The sequence below is a fragment of the Pocillopora damicornis genome, chromosome 14 (assembly GCF_964200805.1).
Source record: "Pocillopora damicornis chromosome 14, jaPocDami1.2, whole genome shotgun sequence".
In the NCBI taxonomy this organism is placed as follows: Eukaryota; Metazoa; Cnidaria; class Anthozoa; order Scleractinia; family Pocilloporidae; genus Pocillopora; species Pocillopora damicornis.
In genome coordinates this window covers 1,903,943-1,923,396 of record NC_142683.1, presented here as the reverse complement: position 1 = coordinate 1,923,396, position 19,454 = coordinate 1,903,943, and the positions used below count along the sequence as shown (strand labels likewise).

The window sequence follows — 19,454 nt, the reverse complement described above, 5'->3', positions numbered from 1 at the left end:
GTCATGCACTCTGGTGTTTGCGAGGTACAGTTCTAAATAAAAGTGGGAAGGGGAGGGGAGGGTTGTTACATAAATATTAACTCTCAAACGAGGGTGGTTGCATTGACATACACTACCAAGTTACATCGACCATTAAATTAAAAAAAATTATCAAGTTTTACTGAGTATCCGTAGAATTCTAATACAAAAATTTCTTACAAAGCTTTTCAAAGTTACAGGATTGTTGACACGATCTTGTTAAAGCTATCATCAACTGACCCGAAGTTTCGTTATGGCCGGGTGCAACTGATTTACAGCCCTAACCTTCACAGATGATCAACATGCAACTTCCCTTAAATTTTCAATGCTGACTGACTGAGTTTGATCGGGCCGAAAGGCAATATTTGGCTCTCGGCCATGATTCATGGATCGAGCGAAGTCATAACCTCCAGCCAATTATTTTGACCCGTCCAGCCCTCCTACTCAGTCAACAAGTACATAATATTCCATAGATGAAAGTAATTTTGGTACATAGCTCAAAAAGGAAAAGCAAAACAAAGCTCAAACACTGTGGTGTAACGCTCTGGGGGTAACTGTTGTTTTGAGTAAGACGTTCGTATATTCGGGGAAATGAGAATTTTTTTGCAAAGAATTTACTCGACTCGAGAGAGAGCTTGTCCGTGGAGAAATATTCTCTTAAAAGAAAGATAACAGAAAGTTAGGAAAAACATCACAGACACTAGATGGAAAAACTGCGAGAAAATAGTAACAAATCCTACTGTTTCAAGCACTTATGAAAAAAATTTATAAGAGCTCAAATTATTACTATTAGGAATGTTTATACGGCATCACGGATCTAATAATTCTCCAGATAAATTTTGATGGCCATTTTAAAAATCTGTCTTTCATAAATCAATAAAACCTTCCGCAATCTTTCCTCTTCACAATATTATTGTCTCTATTTGAAAATATAATCTCTCTTCGTCACCGCTGTTTTCCCTTTTTCGCCTTACTACCCTTAAGGGCCTCTATTTCGTCTTGCTGTGAGGTGAGCTTCTCATTCATTCCGCATAAATGATCGCTCATCATTGATAACTGTGTCTCGTAGCTTCGCTTGATTGTCTCCACCTCGTCCTAAAAAATACGCGGGAGACTTGTAAGCACACTCGTTCAAATGGCGAAAAACGATAAACACACACGCGTCAAGAAGAGGGAAAGCAGCAAGTAAGCTAGCGTTTAGAGGCGGGAAGACAGTCATCAAAGGTGAGCTTACTGGTGAGAAAACAGTGAGCTTACACGCGTTTCGAAGCGGGAAAACAGTGAAAGGAACAACAAAACATCAACAAAGGTGCATTTAATGCGAGAAAACCGTGAGCATACGGACATTAAGTTGCAGGAAAAGGTGAAAATAGGCGCTTATTGGTGGGAAAACAGTGAACACACATGCGTTTAAAGGCGGGAAAACAGTTGACAAAGGCGCGTTTAGTACGAGAACACAATAAGCATAAAGATGTTTTGAAGCAGAAAGTGAACAGATGCGCTTAGTGGCGGGAAAGTGGCGAACGTAAACGAGTTTAGTGGCGGGAAAATAGTGAATACAAACGCGCATAGTGGCGGTAAAACATACAAACAACTAATTCACGATACACCGATACATGAACAGTCTCAGAGGCGTTTACTGCCAGTTTTAACTCACCTCTAGTTGGCTGACTTTGGAGGTTGCAGTCTTGAGATTTTTCGCGAGTTCTTGTTTTGTCTTTTCAGCCTGTTTCATGCGTCGGTACAGAGCGCGGCACTGATTAAAAAAAAATGAATGAAAACGCAAATGAAACAAAAGAGTAACTAAATAAGTATAGCGCTAAGTTATCAACTGAATTTAAAAAATCCTGGCCAATGTAGATCATTCCTTTCATTTCTGGTGTATCAAGGAAACCACAGTGAATTGCGTTGGTTAGTTTGACTTCGCTCGTGATTGGTCAAGAAAACTCACACCACCCTCTCGACCAATCACATGAAAACTAAAGCCAGCTACATCTTGATTGCAGCCGATTTCCCGTGCCTAAGACAATCGAAATCTGAATTAAGGGAATAAGTTTCTAAAGAAACTGTGGTGCTGCGTCGGTGGAAGAGTATAACAGGGTAATTTTGTATTATAGATGGCCACCATAAAGAGTTACAAAGCTGACTATTCGAGCAATAGCCCTTCGTCGGAGCGAAAAATAAAACGAGAAGACTTGAGAAGCTGTTTACCTCTGTACTTATGGATACAGTCTTGCTCTCAGCAAATTGTACCTAAGAAAAATACAAACAATCCATATTTCTTTAAAATCCAGGGGAAGAATATTTTCCCAGCTTCTAGAACATGAAGCGATCAGGAGTACTGCTTCTCACCCTGGACGATGAGCCAGTCTATTGCAGGGTTACCCCCAACCCTTCGGCCCCCATTATTTTCCCGGGTTTCCCAGACAGCCTGTTGGTGCCTATTTATACTCCTAGCTGGAGAGAGGCATTGTGGGAGTAAAGTGTTTTGCGCAAGAACACAACACAGTGACCCTGCCAGGTTTCGAACCCAGACCACTTGATTCGGGATTCGGCGTGCTCACCGCCAGGCCACTGAGTTCTCTAACCCCCCCCCCCCCCCCCCCCATCCCAACTCATAATTGCAGAGTACTCTGCGCCAAAATAACTAACAATTTTTAATTTTAGTAATTTACCTGTGAAGTAAGCTCAGCTACTCTCTGTGTAAAATGATTTTTGATCAGTGTTTCCCTTGTTACTTCCTCTCCCTGAAATTGCATCGAAAAAAGCAGGTCATTTAAAAGTTTCTTAAAAAAACTTTGGAAAATATCCCAGAAACAGCGCAAGACATTGACAGAGGTTGTCTGCGGTATCCACAGTGACCAGCGCATGCGTATTAGCGGCCTTTTCCTTGTGGCCAACGGTCAACCAGAGAAGTACATCGTCATTTCATCTAAACCCTTTAAACGCTAAGAGTGATAAGCATCTAATTTCTCCTTACAAGATCACCTCTAATTCACATATTCAGGTCACAGGAATAAAGGAAATGATCATCAAGTAAAAGAGCTCATGATTGTTAAACAAATTCTCCTTGTCAGCACCTTAGGAAATGTATAGAGAACAGTATGGAGAATATTTATACTGATCTTAGTGTGTAAAGGGTTAAAATGTGTATAGTGACAAGAAACTTTATTTCTGTAAAATAAATCCTCAGGCTAACTTCCAAAGCAAAACAAGAAAAAGTCACAGGAAACTTGAATTTAGCAACGAGAAAAGAAGGCGTCAATTCCTTCAGCACCGTTTACAAGAATATTCAATCACGGAAATTCGTTTCATTTCGACAAAATTTGGTTCTTACCTCGGCTTGGCTGAGTAGCGCCACTCCTCCAAGCTATATTCACACAAATGAAATGTAAAACAGCACCACAGTTAGCAATGTCATTTAAGATCATTCTAGATTAGCATATATCATCTGTTTTCTGACTGGAGAGGCATGGGAGAGAGTAGAAGGAGCACAAAGAGTTATGGGATTGTAAACTGAGACTGTTATACGGCTGGGACATTCTACGGTTAACCTTGCAGTTAGATCAATGCTCCCTAGCGAATCAAACTCTGTGTATAGCGACGTTCCTACAACTGTAATGAACGGCTTGCAATTTGGATTCCCAAAGACCTCAAGGGTTGCACCACTGCCTTGGCCAGGGGTGCACGTTCTCTATTTTTTCTGCCTAACATTTAGGGGTTTGCAGCTTTGGTGCATTTTTCTTTCTTTAAACGCAGTTAGTATCCTTCCAGATGTTGAAGCTATAGAAATAAATAGCACATTGCCTTAGTTGGCCAACACGACCACAATAAAAACAGAAGGTCTTCAAAAATTAAAAGAATAAACTGGAGCAAATTAAAGGCAGAAGATAAATTCCTACATCAGACGGCGGGGCCTGGACCTCGTAACTATGTGACGTCAATGATGAATGTGATGAAATGGATCCAGTTTCGTCCGAGATAGACTGGAACAAAACATAAGTGAAAACGTAAACTGATAAAGTTACACAAAACCAATATGAAAGCAACTTGACACTCAATTAGAAAGAGAATTTCACTTACCGACAGGCCGTCTCCTGTTGGTAGTACTCCTCTGGCAGTCTGAAGTTTGCTTATCTCTTCCTCCAGATCTCGTACTTTCTAATGAAACGTTGCGAAAATAAATTGATATACGAAAGAAAAAGAACTGTTTAGCAGAGAAATACCAAAAATATCTTATTAATTTTAAAGCCCATACAATTCCTTGAGAATTTCAACTATTAACTTAATTTATGCAGATAAAGAGGCGGGACAAACCTTAACTTCTTTTTCATATTTTACTTGTAAAAGTTGAGATTCTAACATCCAATGTTCCTTGGCTTGTTCAAGCTTGGAAAGCTTTTCGTGAGTCATTGAAATCTATGCGAGAGAAAATAAGTTATATCTGACATGCGCATATACCCATTTGTGCCGGAGCTTATCCCAGTTTCTAGAAAATAAATCGATCAGGAGTATTTTCACTTCTGCTGGATGGGATGTTGTTTCACCGATTCGTCAACTCTCCCTGGCTGTTTTGGCCAGTACCCGTTTATACTCCTGAGTGGAGAGAGGCACAGAGGCACTGAGAGAGTGAAAGCTTCTTCCCAATAAAGAAATTTTCAATCGTGTCAAAAGTTTTCCGGGATTGCTTTGATTTTGCTTCACCTCGCTCTTCACCTTCACGCCACTCTCTCAACCAATCAGATGCAAAACTAAAACCAAACACGACTTGCTCGCCCGCGTTTTCCCGCGCTATAGGATGTTTGGTCGGTTTTTAAGTTTTCATTGGCCCTTACAGGTATTTTCCTTTCATCGCATTGGCCGTCGTGATTACTTTGGTTTTGTTCTCATGACACTCAATCGAAAAGCGCTCTAACACAACAAAATGACCAGGCCAAGGCTCGAAAACGGAGCTCTTGAGTTTGTTGACGATGAGGCCGTGCGTGTCCCCAGTTAAAGAAAAAAGCATCAAAATCATGCAAATATAACAAATTCCTGACTAATACCCTGTAACCTAACAACAGAAACTTAAGCTTTCTACGAGAAGACCAAATGGTATTTTCTCCGTTTCTTGTATTAATAAATCTAAGTCATCTAGCTGAGAGAATCAAGAAGATAACCACTGAACGAAAAGGTTTTACCCAAACACAGATTCTCACGAGTAAAAGTGGCTTACCTGCTGTTCTAAGGAATCTTTGCTTTCTGTCGAACTTAACAGGATCTTGTGATTTTTAAGCGCTACTCTGTAAGGAACTGACTCCGGGGATGGCTTAAAGAAACAAAATAAACATGTTTTTTTTAAAATCATGGTCTCCTTCCCGCGAGTCACACGCGAGCGAAGGCGCTCGTGACTATCACCAAGAGCTTGCCTCCGTTCGTCTGAAGAATCACGCCTGCTCTGCAAGCAAGGATGTTTATAACCAACTTACCCGCATTAGCTTTTGTATGTAGTCGGCAGCGTGATGTCTGAATTCCAAAACAGCTGGCGATGAAGTAAGCTAAAACAAAATAGAGAGAGAGAGAGAGAGGCTCCGAGTCCATCATTGAAATTTTCTTGATCCGTACGAAACAGACAACAGACTTCTAACTGCTCTTACTATTTCCCTTCCAGAGGTAAACAACATGTAACTCTTCCCTCCCCCGACAAGATTAATACATAATCCAAAAAATATGTCAAGCGAAAAAAACATATTCATTAGCTATATTTCATCTTAATGATGCGCTAAATTCCCTTACCTAATTCACATCGAAATCTAAGGAAGCTAAAAGACAGAGAAGAGCTGATGTTACAACACTCACCTCGCTATCAGCTGCAGAAGTCATTCCTCTTGTTTTGACGCCAGACTTTGTTGAGAAGAAATCCAAGTTTCCACTCATAAACTTTCCTATCTGAAGTTTGATTTAAAGGAATACTGAGTGAGGAATGAGGGCGAAATTTAACCTCTTTACATCCTAACATCAGTATACACATTCTCCATACTATTCTCTATACATTTCCTAAGGTGCTGACAAGGAGAATTTGTTTAACAATCAAGAGCTTCTTAAGCTGGTGATCATTTCCTTTTATTCTCATAACCTTTATGAGTGATTCAGTGGTGATATTGTAAGGAGAAATCAGATGCTGGTCACTCTTTGGGGTCAAAGGGTCGAGGACACAACTGCTGACCACATGGCCAGGGAGTCTATAGAGCAAAGAAAATCTTATGGCAAAAAATAATGAGACGAAACCGAATCATTGACGTCTTTCGACTATCAAAGGTATTAAAACAAATCAAGTAGTACCTTGGCACTTGCAGTTAGCAGAGACACTAAAGAAGAAACGATGCATTCGTCTGTGCTTTTCAGGGTCTACAATATAAAAAACGAAGATTAATCAGGCACAACTACAGTTTCACAAATTTGTGCACAGATAAAAGACGCTGTTTTTATTTTTCATCGTTTGTTCTCTTTTTTCTAACCTGTGTTGCTGTGGGCAGCTGATGTTCAAGAGAAACCTTAGACTGGAAGTGTGTTGATAATACTGCAAAAAAAAAAAATAAGTGCTCGCGGTGTTAGAGCAATTTTTAATTCAGTGTCTAAAGTAATCCCATATTGCTTTGGTTTTGCTTCGTCATATTTGGTCTGGAAAACTCGCGCCACTTTCCCAACCAATAAGATTCAAAATCAAAACCCATTGACCCTTGGTCACACACAGGCAGCCTGTCTATATTTCGATTTGTAACTGGTTGCCTGTAATATTTTCATTCTCTCTGATTGGTTGAAAAGTGCTCCATATGTAACTTAATCACACAGGTTATAAGTCATGAACAGTTCACTAAGGCGAGAACATACCTTTAACACATTCATAAAGTTGCTGCAGGGCAGAGTTAAGATGCATAAAGGAAACATTATAATTGGCTGGTAGAATTCCTTCAGATCCGGAACCTACGGTTAAAGAAAAAGAAACGATTTACGTGTGAAGAGTCTCATGGTAAGGTACTATCGCCGTAATGTTCAATCAAAAGTCAAACGTAATCCAGGATTTCATTGGTTTGCTACGTTTCGCTCTGTGATTGGTCTACAAAACTCGCGCCTCCATCTCAACCAATCAGATGCAAATCTAAGACCTATCTCTTTTTGGTCACTCGCTTTTTCCCGCGCTTACAGCCAGTTACATAAATATGTTTTCTAATAGTTCTCATAGGTTCTTTGTGGTATTTTCCATCAGTTGGAGCAGGGAGGAGGTGGAAAGCGGGGGTTCTACCTTCCTTAACAACAATTTGATGAAGCACAATCCTTCCCTCCCCCTTCCCGCCACATAGACCCCCATATTAGTGAAGAAAATGCCCTTAGTCAAGCACAAAATTAGCTTGAAAAATATTCAGATGGCGCTTGCCGAGATAATATGCAATGGGATTAGTGTGCAACAAGCCACACCCCCCCCTTCTCGTTCATTATGCTCGCCTACCTCTTGTTTTTATTTGATCTGAAGAGCAATAGTGATATATTTTTAATCAGTTTTGATTTCATAACACTCTATGGTAAAACGCTTTACTATCGACGTACTTGCTGAGGCCAAGACACCAATGTAAGTGTCAATCTTGTTAAACACGGTGATAAGCTTTCTTAGAGAGTGCAGCACAGCTTTGTTGTGGGCTTCTAGTGAAGTGGAACAAGTTGAAGCTTTACATTCTTCACTGGTGCTTTAAATAAGAAATAAAAAATACACCTTTTGGAACAAAGTTACTTTTTCAGTAGTCATAAACTTGGGAAATCACTATACATACAGCATTGGCTCACATAGCAACCAGAGTTTCTTGCCTTGCCCATGAACGCGAGGGTCCATACCCTTTTTCAGAAACAAATTTCAAGGACTTTCTCCAAGACTTTTCCAGGACTCAGATCGATTTTTTTCAGGACTCCAAATGTCATGTGAGCATTCTAACTACTTGGCCACCATTTTCACACAGATAATATGAATGGGCAGGATAATGATATCAATGATCACTATGACAATAAAATCAAAACTCCTTACCTCAACACAAAGTAAGGAAGAAGCTTCTTTAAATAGTTGCTATATTTATGAAATGCTTCAGAAAAATCATAAAAACCAGGAATGGTTTCCTAGAGGGACAAAAACAGTAAAATTGATTAGTTATTTGAATAAAATACTCTTTCAAACTATATACCACCACACACAAGTTAGGTGCAGATCCAGAATTTTTCCATGAGGGTGGGGGGGACCAAAAATACCCATAAATCTAATGAGGCGGATAAAGTTCCCCCAGACCCTCCCACAAGAGCTACCACTGGATCTACTGACATGGCAAAAATAATCTACATCATTACACACTATTAAAAGTAATGAGAAAGGTGTTTCTTCTCAATCAGTATGCAATGATCCGAACTAAGGAATAAAAAGTGCACAGATACCTTCATGGTGCACATGAAGTTTTATTGTGAATCTATAAGTTTGTTTCCTTTTGTTTATTTCAGTCACCCATTAAACTATTACCAGTCCATCATTTTCCACAAAGTCCATCGTATGAGGCCAGAGCTATGAGCAACATGCACTTACGTTAATTTTTCTTTTCAATAATCTGTTTTGACCTGTAGGAACATTGTCACTCTTACCAAAGAAATCAAAGAGTCTGTTTTGATGCTGTTGTAGAATGACACAAATGCTTGATCCACAGCTCTCAGCACTGTTGCATTTCCATGAAGGTACTCACAGAACTGCAAAAACACAAAATAAATTTAGAATTATACATTATGCACCACATCAATCAGATAAACCCACACCTTTTTGACCAAATTAGATTCCCTTAAATATCCCTTTTGAGTAAAAATAAATAATCTGAATAAAAAAAAAAGAGAAAAGGTCATTTTGTGCTAAATTTCCAATAACTTATTTTAAGAAAAATTTTTAACTCATTTTACACCATAAACTCCAAGTAACAAATTGCTTTATGACCAATAAAATACAGATTAAAAAATTTTTTTTGGTTGTTGCCACAAATCTAGTTTCCAAAATTTTGTTCTACCAATAACCATAGTCAAAATGGTCCTGGCCTGGAGCGCAGTTTTTTACATCATTTTCATAGCAGTTTACATATACTACAAGAGTATGTCACTCAGTGCAAAAGCAAAACCTAGCAAATGAACAAAAAAAAATCAGTAGCACTATTGTTATGGCAGTGTAAGTCAGTGCATCACCTTCTGTGTGACAGGACTAATCTGCAGCTGAGCTGATTCTATAAAGAAGGTCTTGAGTCGCTGTAAAGTGGAAAAGTTTTAGGTTTAAACTATTTTAAAATCCAGTGTTACATGCTATTCAGGGCAAATAAGAAAAAAAGAAAACACAAAACTGACAAAAACACATAATACTGAAATGTTTTTTTATAATACAAGTTAAGTTATTTCAAAGACAAGACATGACACTCAACAACTGCTAAAAAGAAAAATTTAAATACCTGTTCAGTGTAGGTAAGAAAGTTTGACATTCCTGATACAAGCTCACGAATGAGTTCAACTGCTTGACAAATTAATTCCTTTGCTTTCACCTGCGGGAATCCAGTAAATTATAAAAAAATTAGCATTCCTTTGTTACAAATTAGATAATTTTAGTGAAGGACCACTACATGTTTCCTGGGGGTGGTGGGGTGGGGTGGTTGGAAAGTTATAGTTGAAATTATTCAAATAAGCACTATAATTATTATTGTATTATTTTCTGATCTTGTTGGTTTTGTCACAAACCTGTAAACTAGCCCTAGGCTAAGTGTTTCATCCACGTTGAATAAAGCTATCTATCTATCTATCTATCTATCTTGAGATTCTCACATAAGTGTTCAACAACCAAAGGCTCTTGATTGTTAAGCAAATTCTCCTTGTAAGAATCTTAAGAAATGTTAAGAAAATAGCAATAAGAATAGAATACTGATGTTAGGTGAAGGGTTAAGGCATTATTTTTTACCTGGTGCCTACGATCATGTGTTGGTACATTAAGTTTGTTCAGCTCTCTGATGCCTGCAATTTCAAGAAAAGTAATGAAGGGAAATAAGTAAGGGTCAATGACTCTCACATTGATAATGGACCATTTTACAGTTGTGTACTTCGTTGCCAAGCCTTCGATTTCGAGTGAGGCTGAAGGTGACCTTGTTGTGATAGACACTAGTATCTAGTTAGCATGATAACAAGGCAATTTATATTTGAAAAGCAGCAAGGTTTGTATCACAACAAGGTCACCCTTGGCCTTACTCCTGTTTAAAGGCTTGGAGATACCCAGCTGCCATGATGTACTCACTTGTATCATTGAATGGAAGTTTTTCTGTGACAACTTTAGAAACATCATCTAAAAAGAGAGTGTTTAAGATAATTATTTATAATAAGTCTACTTAATATGATAAAGAAACATGCACCCTTAAATTTTGTATTTTTAGATTTAACACTTAAAATTACATGGAAATAATTTTTGCGATTAAGGCATAAAACTTGAAAGGTGCATTTTTAACAAAAACAATTGGAATCAAGTAAGGTCAAGAACATTTTTCAACTGCATTAAGAGGAACAAATTTAAAATCAGTTATGTATCACAGGTAAAAAATGGCTGATCACAAACGATTTCCTCCAAGTTTTCTGACAATTGTTCTGACCAATAATTTCCTCTCAGGATAAGAATCTGTGTTTCATGGCCACAAGATTGTTTTTCTCCAACTTAATTCCTACCAGTAATTCCAATTGATGATTCATAGATCTATCTGACGTAAAAAATAATTGCAGATGTGCCTAAACTTCTCTCTCACCATATCTGGATGTCATCTCTTTGTGTAACAGCTTAAGTTGCTGGTGACTGTCAGATAGGAAAAGAAAATTGTCACTCATAGCAGTGATATTTTTAGCACATGAATGCCATCCTACTTTTCTTCCTTGAGTAATTCTAAGCCTTTAGGCAGTGTTTATCCTTTAACTTCCAAGATCTGATTGTTTATTCTCCCCTCTAAGCTGCCACACATTTCTTTATACATAATTTATGAGAATTTGGTGTTAGACTAGGATAACAACTTGTACATGATAAGTTTGAATATTCTCATTACCTGTTTGCTGGATAATGTACTAATGTCATAGGGAGAGGTTACATGTTAATCACCTCTGGCAGTTAAAGGGTTATTAAAGCCCAGAAAAAGTGCAGTTGTCAGGAAGTTCTGTCATCCTTGGTTTTTATCATGTCTGACCAAGGTCCATAAGACATTATACATCTATTATTATAAAAATCTTACCCCTTTTCTGCTTTTAAACTTGCTACTTTTAGTTCCTCTTCTGTCTTATGGAGTTTTGCCTGGTGAAACAAAGATTTAAACATTAATGAGTAAATCTTTATCACAGAATACAAAGATAATTTCAGTTCTCATACTTGATCAATGATTCGTCTTTTCACCTCTTTTATCTTTTCTCATTGATCAGTAAGGAAATTTTGGATCAATGCCTGCATCTGGGCAACGACTCACCTACCCCTCCCCTAACCCAACATTAACCCTAACTTGTTATAAGTTGACTGTTATTGGGTTAGGGGAGGGCTAGGTGCCCACTTGCTCAAATACAGACAGTGATCTGAAATTTAACTGTCACATATTTTGCACCTCTAAGAATTAGAGGGTTAGGGGTTCAGGATCAAGACACAAGTTGTACAGAAATTTAAACGATTATTTTAGGTATAAGTTATAAAGATCCATGTACAAATAGCTGCACAAACCTCCAGTAAAGCTCTCTCTTCATTGAGTTTATCAACAACCATTTTGTGCTTTGCATTAGCTTCATCTAAAATCTTTTGGTGATCGGTGGAATTTCTGAAAACAAACGACCAATTTCAATCTACCAGTACATAAATATCAGAAAATGTGTCCCAATAAGTAAAGTTTATTTCATTATTATCATCATGATTATTAGAGCCACTTTACTTCCATCTAATAAGTCCCCTTCTCTAATAACCTCCCTGTCTATTATGCCCCCCCCCCTTTTTTAACAGGGACCCCTCTGTAATATGCCCTCTTCTCTGTTGAGCCTCTCTTTCAAATAAACAGCTTCCTTCTCTATCAAGCACCACCCTCATCTCTAATAGCCCTCCTCTCCAATAAGCCCATTCCCCCACCCTAGTTAGTCCCCTCTCTGATAAGCCTCTTGCCCCTTCATCCAGCAAGCCTCCTCTTCGAAAAGCACCATTTGTTAAGATGGTACCTCTGTCTGATGAGTCTCCCACTTGTTAAAAGCCTCCCCTGTCTCTCTAATAACACTCTCTCTTTAATAAGCCCCCCCCTCTGATAGGCTCCACTCTAAAAAGAGACCCTCTATTTAATAAGCCCCCCACTTTTATAAGTCCCTCCCTCAAACAAGTCCCCTTCACTAAGATGGTTCCTCGTCTGATGGGTCCCCTATCTGTAAGTCCTCTCTCTTTCTCTCTCTCTCTACAAAAAAAAAAACCTCTATCTACCAAGCTCCCCTTCTCTAATAAGCCCTTCCTTCAAATAAGTCCTGTCACTAAGATGGTTCCCCTGCCTAATAGGTCCCCTTCTCTCAAAAAAAAAAAAACTCTATCTAATAAGCCTCACCCTAAAATAAGGCCCTTTACTAAGATGGTCCCCCTGTCTGATTGGTCCCCCTCCCTTGTAAGTCCTCTTTCTCTAATAAACCCCTCCCTCAAATGAATCCTTTTGCTAAGATGGTATCCCTGCCTGAAAAATCCCCCTCTCTCTAATAAGCCCCCCTCTCTAGTAAGCCTATGCTGGCACCCACTACCTTCAGAAGCTCTTGTGCTAAATAGGCCCTCTTCAGTGATTAGAAGAACATTCTGATTGTTTGCATCTTCTAACCTTTCAATCGATTCCAACTTTTCCTGAAGGGTCAGTATTGTTCCTTTGTGTTCCTGTGTAGTTTCATACAACTGCAAAATACCATGATTAAACAGGATTAAATTTATTTCATGAACCTCTGTCCCAGTGAATGCAAAATTGGGATATCATAATAACCTCTCGCTGCAGTCTCTCATTTTCTTGAATTTTTATCTGAAGTTCCTGATCTTTTACAAAATTGTCCTCTCCCTTTGTCACACCATCAATCCTTGACTAAAATGCATAAAAGAAATTGGGTAAATAAACAAAAATAAATAAACAGTGAACAAAGACGCAAATATAAACTCATAAGGAAAGACTGCTTTGCTCTTTGTTAATCTCGATTCTTTAACCCTTTAACTACCAAGATCTGATTGTTAATTCTCCCCTCTAGCTGCTTCACATTTCCTTGTAAATTAGTTATGAGAACTTGGGGCTAGATCAAGATAGAAGCTTCTACCTGATAAGTTTGAATGTTCTCATTACCTGTTTGCTGAAGAATGTATGGATATTGTGGGGAGAAGTTTTATGTTAATCACTTCTGGGAGTTAAGAGTTAACAAAGTTTTTCAAAAAAGGGAAAAAATTATAGAAAATGGAAATCTCACAATTGGGACTTCCACTTGTCCCACAGTTATACCACTGACAATGAATAAAAATAATTCTGCATCACTACAAGTTTTCATTTTCAATTGTATGTCTTTTGTTTGAGCAGTTCTGAGAATCTGTTGTTATATCTAATCAACTTCATCCAACCGATAATTTTCTGTATTCTCATCTCTAATCTGCATGGAATCACAGAAGAATTGTAATGAGAATTGATAAATGATATCAGTCCTGGGAAAGAGGAGGTAATCCTTAAAAAGTCAAAGCCTGTGCTCAAGCTAAGTGCCCTCCCAGCTGAGTTTATCCTTCTTTACATAGCATGAGGCAACAAAGAGTAGCACTACTCCCCCCTGGATGGGATGCCAGTACTTCACAAGATAGATAGTGTAGATAGTGTTATACAAGCTTTGAACAATAAGGGCCTTGGCACTAACCACTAGATCACTGTCTCCCTTAACTCTAAATAGTATATGAATAATAGTAACCTTTCCTCTTCTGTTCTTTCCATCATAATCATCGAGCTCCTCTTGTAACACTGCCACTCTCTTTGACAACTTATAAAATCAATAGGAAAAAAAGGAGGTGTCATAATCAAAATCCTATCTTTATAAATTCCAGCTCTCTGAACTTGTCTCCCCACTGTTCCAAAAGTGGCCATTGAGGAGAGGTTTGACTGTCACTAGCTTTTAAACATAGCGCAGTTTTTAACTAAGCATCCAAAGTACATGTAATCCTGAGATGCCATGGTCAAAACTCATTTCATGAGACCTCAACCTCCTAAAGTTTGATCATAAAAGTTGCCAAATTAATTCAGTGATTCCTGTCCCACCTGATCATTTCTGAACTGTAAGCTGTCAATCTCCTGTTCATATTTTCTAATAGACTGGTCCTTCTGCCGCAATGTTTCCTAAAGTGGGTAATAATTTTTTAGATAAAATTTTCAAAGAACATGCAAACGAATACTGTTAATGAGTTACTACAGAAAAGAAGCCATGCCAAGAAAGGATGTAGAAGGAAATAACTAAAATAATTAAATCTCCTTACCTGAAGGGTCTTGGTTTTTTCTTGTTCCTCGATAACTGCCTTCTTTAAAACCGTGTTCTGCGCTCTTTGCTAAATGATTAAAAAAATAAATAAAAATTGTGGATTCATTATATATATCTCTGTCTTCATTATATATATCTCTGTCTTCATGATCACCTGAAAATCGCTAAAGGTAATTTTATCAAGTGACCCCTAAGTGTTTCAAGAAATTGTGATATTTGATTCAAAAATGCTTTGTAAATAGATTAAGTGAACGATCGAGGAAAAAGATCTTTAATGAACCTAAGTCATTCTAGCAAGGTTAACTTGACACATATGGCTGTGATGTTTTGACGCGATTCACGGTTAAGTACCTTTGCAAATTCTGCAGCCAATTTCTGATACTTGGCTTGAAGCGTTTGAGAGTCCGAACTCATGGTGGCTCCTTGAGTGTCTTCTAATGAACATCTGATCGCAGAATATTTTGAGAAGACTTGATCATTCCAGATGTCATTTGCGTGCCTCCGGAGGCGGCCATTTTGTTTTTCTCGGCGAGTGATCACGTGACTACGCAAATACTTCAAAGTCTCACGGGCAACAGAAAAAAACAAACAAAAGAAAGATGGCGGAAACAGCGAAAGACTGATAACACGAGAATTTCTCTCCTTATGCAACACCTAAGGTGAAACTGAGCCATTCCATGTTAAAAGTGATGCAAGACATTAATTCGACTTAAATGAAGCGCTCTGTATTGGCTTAATTTTGGATAATACTGAACGGATCACACACTACTTTCACTTCGATTCAAGTTCGACTTTACCTTCATTTGAATTTTGCAAAGGTCAGTGTGTTTTCAATGGATTCAAAAGAAGCAGTTGCAAGTAACAGCGAGGGAAATAGAGAGGCAAAAAAAGTTACAGATTGTGCAAAGCCCTCCGAGAGCAATGCTCGCGCAGACAGTATCAATGCGCGTGCTATTGTTAATGATCCACGTGCAAAGATTCAGCAATCGAAAGAGGAAGCAAAATATACGATTGATTCGACACATGTGGTCGGCAATAATGATGCAAGGGGAGAAGAAGATGCTACAGATGGCAAATCTCAAAATACAAAGAAGAAACGGAAGAGAAGGAAAAAGAAAAAAAAAGATTCTGAAACTGTAAGTGCTATGTCAGCAAATACCAGCTGTGATGCAATGGAATACGATTGTGATGTTACGAAGAGTACTTCCCCTGACTCAGCTAAACAGCTGAGCGATTTTGCTGATAAAGAAGAACACGATTGCATCGATTCAGAATTCATTGCTAGTCAAGATCAACCAAAAGCAGACAGCAAGAAAAAGAGGAGATCGCGAAGAAGACAAGGAAAAAGTGCACAGCTGGGCGAGGAACCACCGCCATTTCAAGAAACAGAACTACCAGTTGAAGAAACAGAAGAAATCATGGCAAAAGGGGACGATGCGAGCTCAAACTTTGCTGACAGTGGGGAGAAAGAAGATCGTCAAGATTTGCCGACCACTGAGAATACGAGTGGCAGTAAAAGGAAGAGGAATGGGCGAAGAAAAGCTAATAAAGTTCAAGATGGCGAGGAAGCCAGCGAAGGGATAAGCCATCACGACCTTGTGGGGAATGATTTACATCGTAGTCAAGAACCAAACGACAGTGTTCACCACGGGGAAGTGTCCGCTAAAGATTCAGAGACGAGAAATGCGAATCAATCCACTCCAAATACTCAGAAGAGTAGAAATTCAACTCGAAGAACGCCCAGCAGTGGCAACAAGAAACAGAAACCGCTCTACGAAAAGTATTGGTCCTTAGAGAGAGTCTCAGATGGATTAAAAAGAGGAGAACTTGTGAAAGGAATATTAAGGATTAGTCCCCGAAACTATGAGTTGGCTTGGGTAACAGTACCGGGTCTAAAACGCGATGTACTCTTGGAAGGAATGTTGAATCGTAACCGTGCTCTCAATAACGACGTCGTTGCGTTGAAGATATATCCCAAGGATAAATGGAAAATAATGCTGGAAGAACTGGAATACAACGGTTTGACAGGGGAAAATACAGAGCATAACCACGTTGACAGGTTAGCTGATAGTTTAGACTCCTTAGCCGTGAGTCCTGCGAATGTTATGCAATCTCCTTCAGCGAGGACGGTCCGTATCGAGAATAAGGCTGGCCATACCCCTGAGTCACGTCGTCAAAAACATTACATCGATGTCAATCAAGTTCCTGACGAATTTTTACAAAGAAGAGCTAAAGTGGTCTACATCATCGAGAAGAAACACTCGCGGGTTGCAAGCGGACATCTAAAACCCTTCCCCCATCCCAAAGAAAGACCTGATGGGTGTTTCTCCCCGATTGACAGTCGGTTGCCAAGGTTTCGTATCCCGCGGGACAACTGCCCGCCGGGATTCTTTAACAGACCTCGTGACTTCGAAAATACCTTGCACGTGGCACGTATTGTGAGTTGGCCTGAGAACTCTTCCCGGGATTCGTTTCTCGCAATTGGTTCAATATCGCGGAGCCTGGGCGAAGCAGGTGAAATAGAACCCGAAACAGAGGGGATCCTTCTCGAGTACGGCATAGATTCTGGACCATTTTCGGACGAGGCCCTGGCGTGTTTACCCCAAGAAACACCTTGGAAAGTACCCTGCGAGGAACTGAAATACAGAAGAGACTTCCGCGATGATTGCGTCTTTACCATTGATCCTCTCACAGCCAGGGATTTAGATGACGCAGTACACTGCAAGAAACTCGCAGATGACCTCTTTGAAGTTGGCGTCCATATTGCCGATGTCAGCTTCTTCGTTCGCTCAAGAACAGCGCTGGATGAAGTGGCTGCCGAGAGAGCAACATCCACTTATATGGTGCAGAAAGTTGTACCCATGCTCCCACGGCGATTGTGCGAAGAGCTGTGTAGTTTGAACCCTGGAGAAGACCGCCTGACAATCTCCATTGTTTGGAAAATGACAAGCAAAGGAGAAATTATTGACGATTGGAAAGGTAGGGGAATCATTCGTTCGCGAATAAAAATGGCTTACGAACATGCGCAAGATATGATTGACAAGCCGAACAGGAAATGGAATGAAAACGAGCTTCTCCCGATTTCAGACGGTGCTACTGCGGAGGAAATTTCCGCGCAGGTAAATCAGCTTCATAAATTTGCAATCCGTCTCAGGCGCAATCGCTTAGAGAATGGCGCGCTCCGTTTGGACCAAGCAAAACTCCGGTTTGATCTGGATAAAGAAACCGGTATGCCTAGCGAGTACCACGTGCACAAACAGCGCGACTCGAACAGGCTTATTGAAGAGTTCATGTTGCTTGCCAACATGGCGATTGCTCACCACATCTACAGGTCATATCCCGAGACAGCGCTTCTAAGGCGACATCCAAAACCGCATCAGAAACAGCTCGACGATCTTCTTGAGCTGTGCAGATCGCTTGGTATTGAGTTCAACACCACTTCATCCAAGACTATTCACGAGTCGCTTGCACAATTTCCGCTCTCCTCTCCTGAGCGTGAAGTTCTTGTCAATTTAGCTATGCGTCCCATGAAAAACGCGGAGTATTTCTGCACGGGGTGCGTAGATGACGGCGAATATGGACACTATGCCCTAAGCGTGCCTCTGTACACACACTTTACGTCCCCGATAAGAAGATACGCAGATGTAGTAGTGCACAGGCTTCTGGCTGCGAGCCTTGGAATCGATGAACCACTGGACCAGGATCCCTCTACCATTGACATGATCGCGCACCATTGCAATGATCGCAAACTGGCAGCTAAAAGAGCCGGCGAATTGAGCACCGAAATGTTCTTTGGTATTTTTGTGCGTGAAAGCGGCCCTCTGGAGAAAGATGGAATTGTGCTGAACGTAATGGACCAATCAGTTGACGTTCTTGTGCCAGAACTGGGCATGGTCAAGAGGGTGTACATGAAATTCTGTCCCGGGGTGAAGCGCTACGCGTTCACCAAAGGTGAGAAGGGGAAACCAGCCGAGTTGCGATTGCTTTGGAGCGGCGAGTTGAATTGGGGTGATGTGATTCACGAAGAGGAGCAAATGTTAAAGACCTTCAACACGGTGCGGGTTATTTTGACGACTGAGAGTGAAACAGAAAGTAAGACTGCAAATCCCTTCAAGGTCATGGCCAAACTTGCTCCACCTCTCAAGTGCGGTGACGAATTTTACATTCCATCAACCCCAGCAACTGAGAAATCTCTGAAGAAGAGAGGCGCCAGAGGACATTCTGAAGCAGCTGGAGTCCCGAGTAGTACCGACGACGTACGAAAAAAACTGTTTGTTTCCGAAGGCTCCGATGCTATTTTCAAGTCTAAGAAAGCTCAGGAGGTCGACAGTTTACACGTGAATCAAAGATCTGATGAAGAGGAGACTGGATCATATGGCTCCGACGACGTCATTGTAGAAGACGAAGAGGCGAATGAGGGCACGAACCTAGCCGATGATGATTCCGATGATGTCATCGTAGAGTCGGAATCCGACAATGAAGGGCATTGAAAAACTGCAGTGCGAGTTATTTTTGCTATCTTATTTGGACCGTTTTATGTTTGGTTCTAAAATTTGTATTTTAAGGAAATTTTCTTCACGGATTTTAACGGTAGTCGAATTTTTAATTGATCGACGGAGTACAACTCTACTCCAGAAAGCGGCTTAACTGCATGACACTTCATTACAAGGAAAACTTATTGAAAACCTCGCTCACTCCTTAAGAGGAATTGGTACAATATTATGCATTAGTTAGCTTCCGAAATTTGAAATAGAAATTTAGAGAGAAGAAAAATCATGCTTTATTTTATTTCCAAATATTAGCATCCCAAGAAAGGAAAATACAACGTGAACGAGAGTAATTTTCAGTTGTGTTAATATTAATCCGGGATATCTTTAGTTTTGCTT

At 39.8% G+C, this 19,454-nt stretch overlaps 2 protein-coding genes across 2 annotated transcripts; one reads left to right on the top strand and one right to left on the bottom strand.

Annotated features, from left to right (window-relative positions):
• Positions 1-132: 132 nt before the first annotated feature.
• LOC113666793 (protein phosphatase 1 regulatory subunit 21) lies at positions 133-15,355 on the bottom strand. The gene is made up of 30 exons (XM_089194267.1): positions 14,920-15,355; positions 14,567-14,635; positions 14,352-14,429; positions 14,008-14,076; positions 13,056-13,151; positions 12,900-12,970; positions 11,786-11,879; positions 11,313-11,371; positions 10,839-10,885; positions 10,340-10,387; positions 10,010-10,062; positions 9,510-9,599; positions 9,253-9,312; positions 8,671-8,772; positions 8,072-8,160; positions 7,603-7,739; positions 6,889-6,981; positions 6,516-6,577; positions 6,340-6,405; positions 5,857-5,946; positions 5,487-5,555; positions 5,234-5,326; positions 4,336-4,437; positions 4,102-4,179; positions 3,921-4,004; positions 3,356-3,388; positions 2,694-2,765; positions 2,230-2,271; positions 1,676-1,774; positions 133-1,113 (listed from the first exon to the last, which is right to left on the bottom strand). Exons 1-30 carry the CDS (start codon positions 14,980-14,982, stop codon positions 964-966), a joined length of 2,358 nt encoding a protein of 785 aa, XP_089050393.1. The 5' UTR covers positions 14,983-15,355; the 3' UTR covers positions 133-963.
• A 46-nt stretch (positions 15,356-15,401) lies between these two features.
• Positions 15,402-19,408, top strand: LOC113666804 (DIS3-like exonuclease 2). Its single transcript, XM_027182596.2, has one exon. It carries the CDS (start codon positions 15,402-15,404, stop codon positions 19,056-19,058), a length of 3,657 nt encoding a protein of 1,218 aa, XP_027038397.2. The 3' UTR covers positions 19,059-19,408.
• Positions 19,409-19,454: the final 46 nt, after the last annotated feature.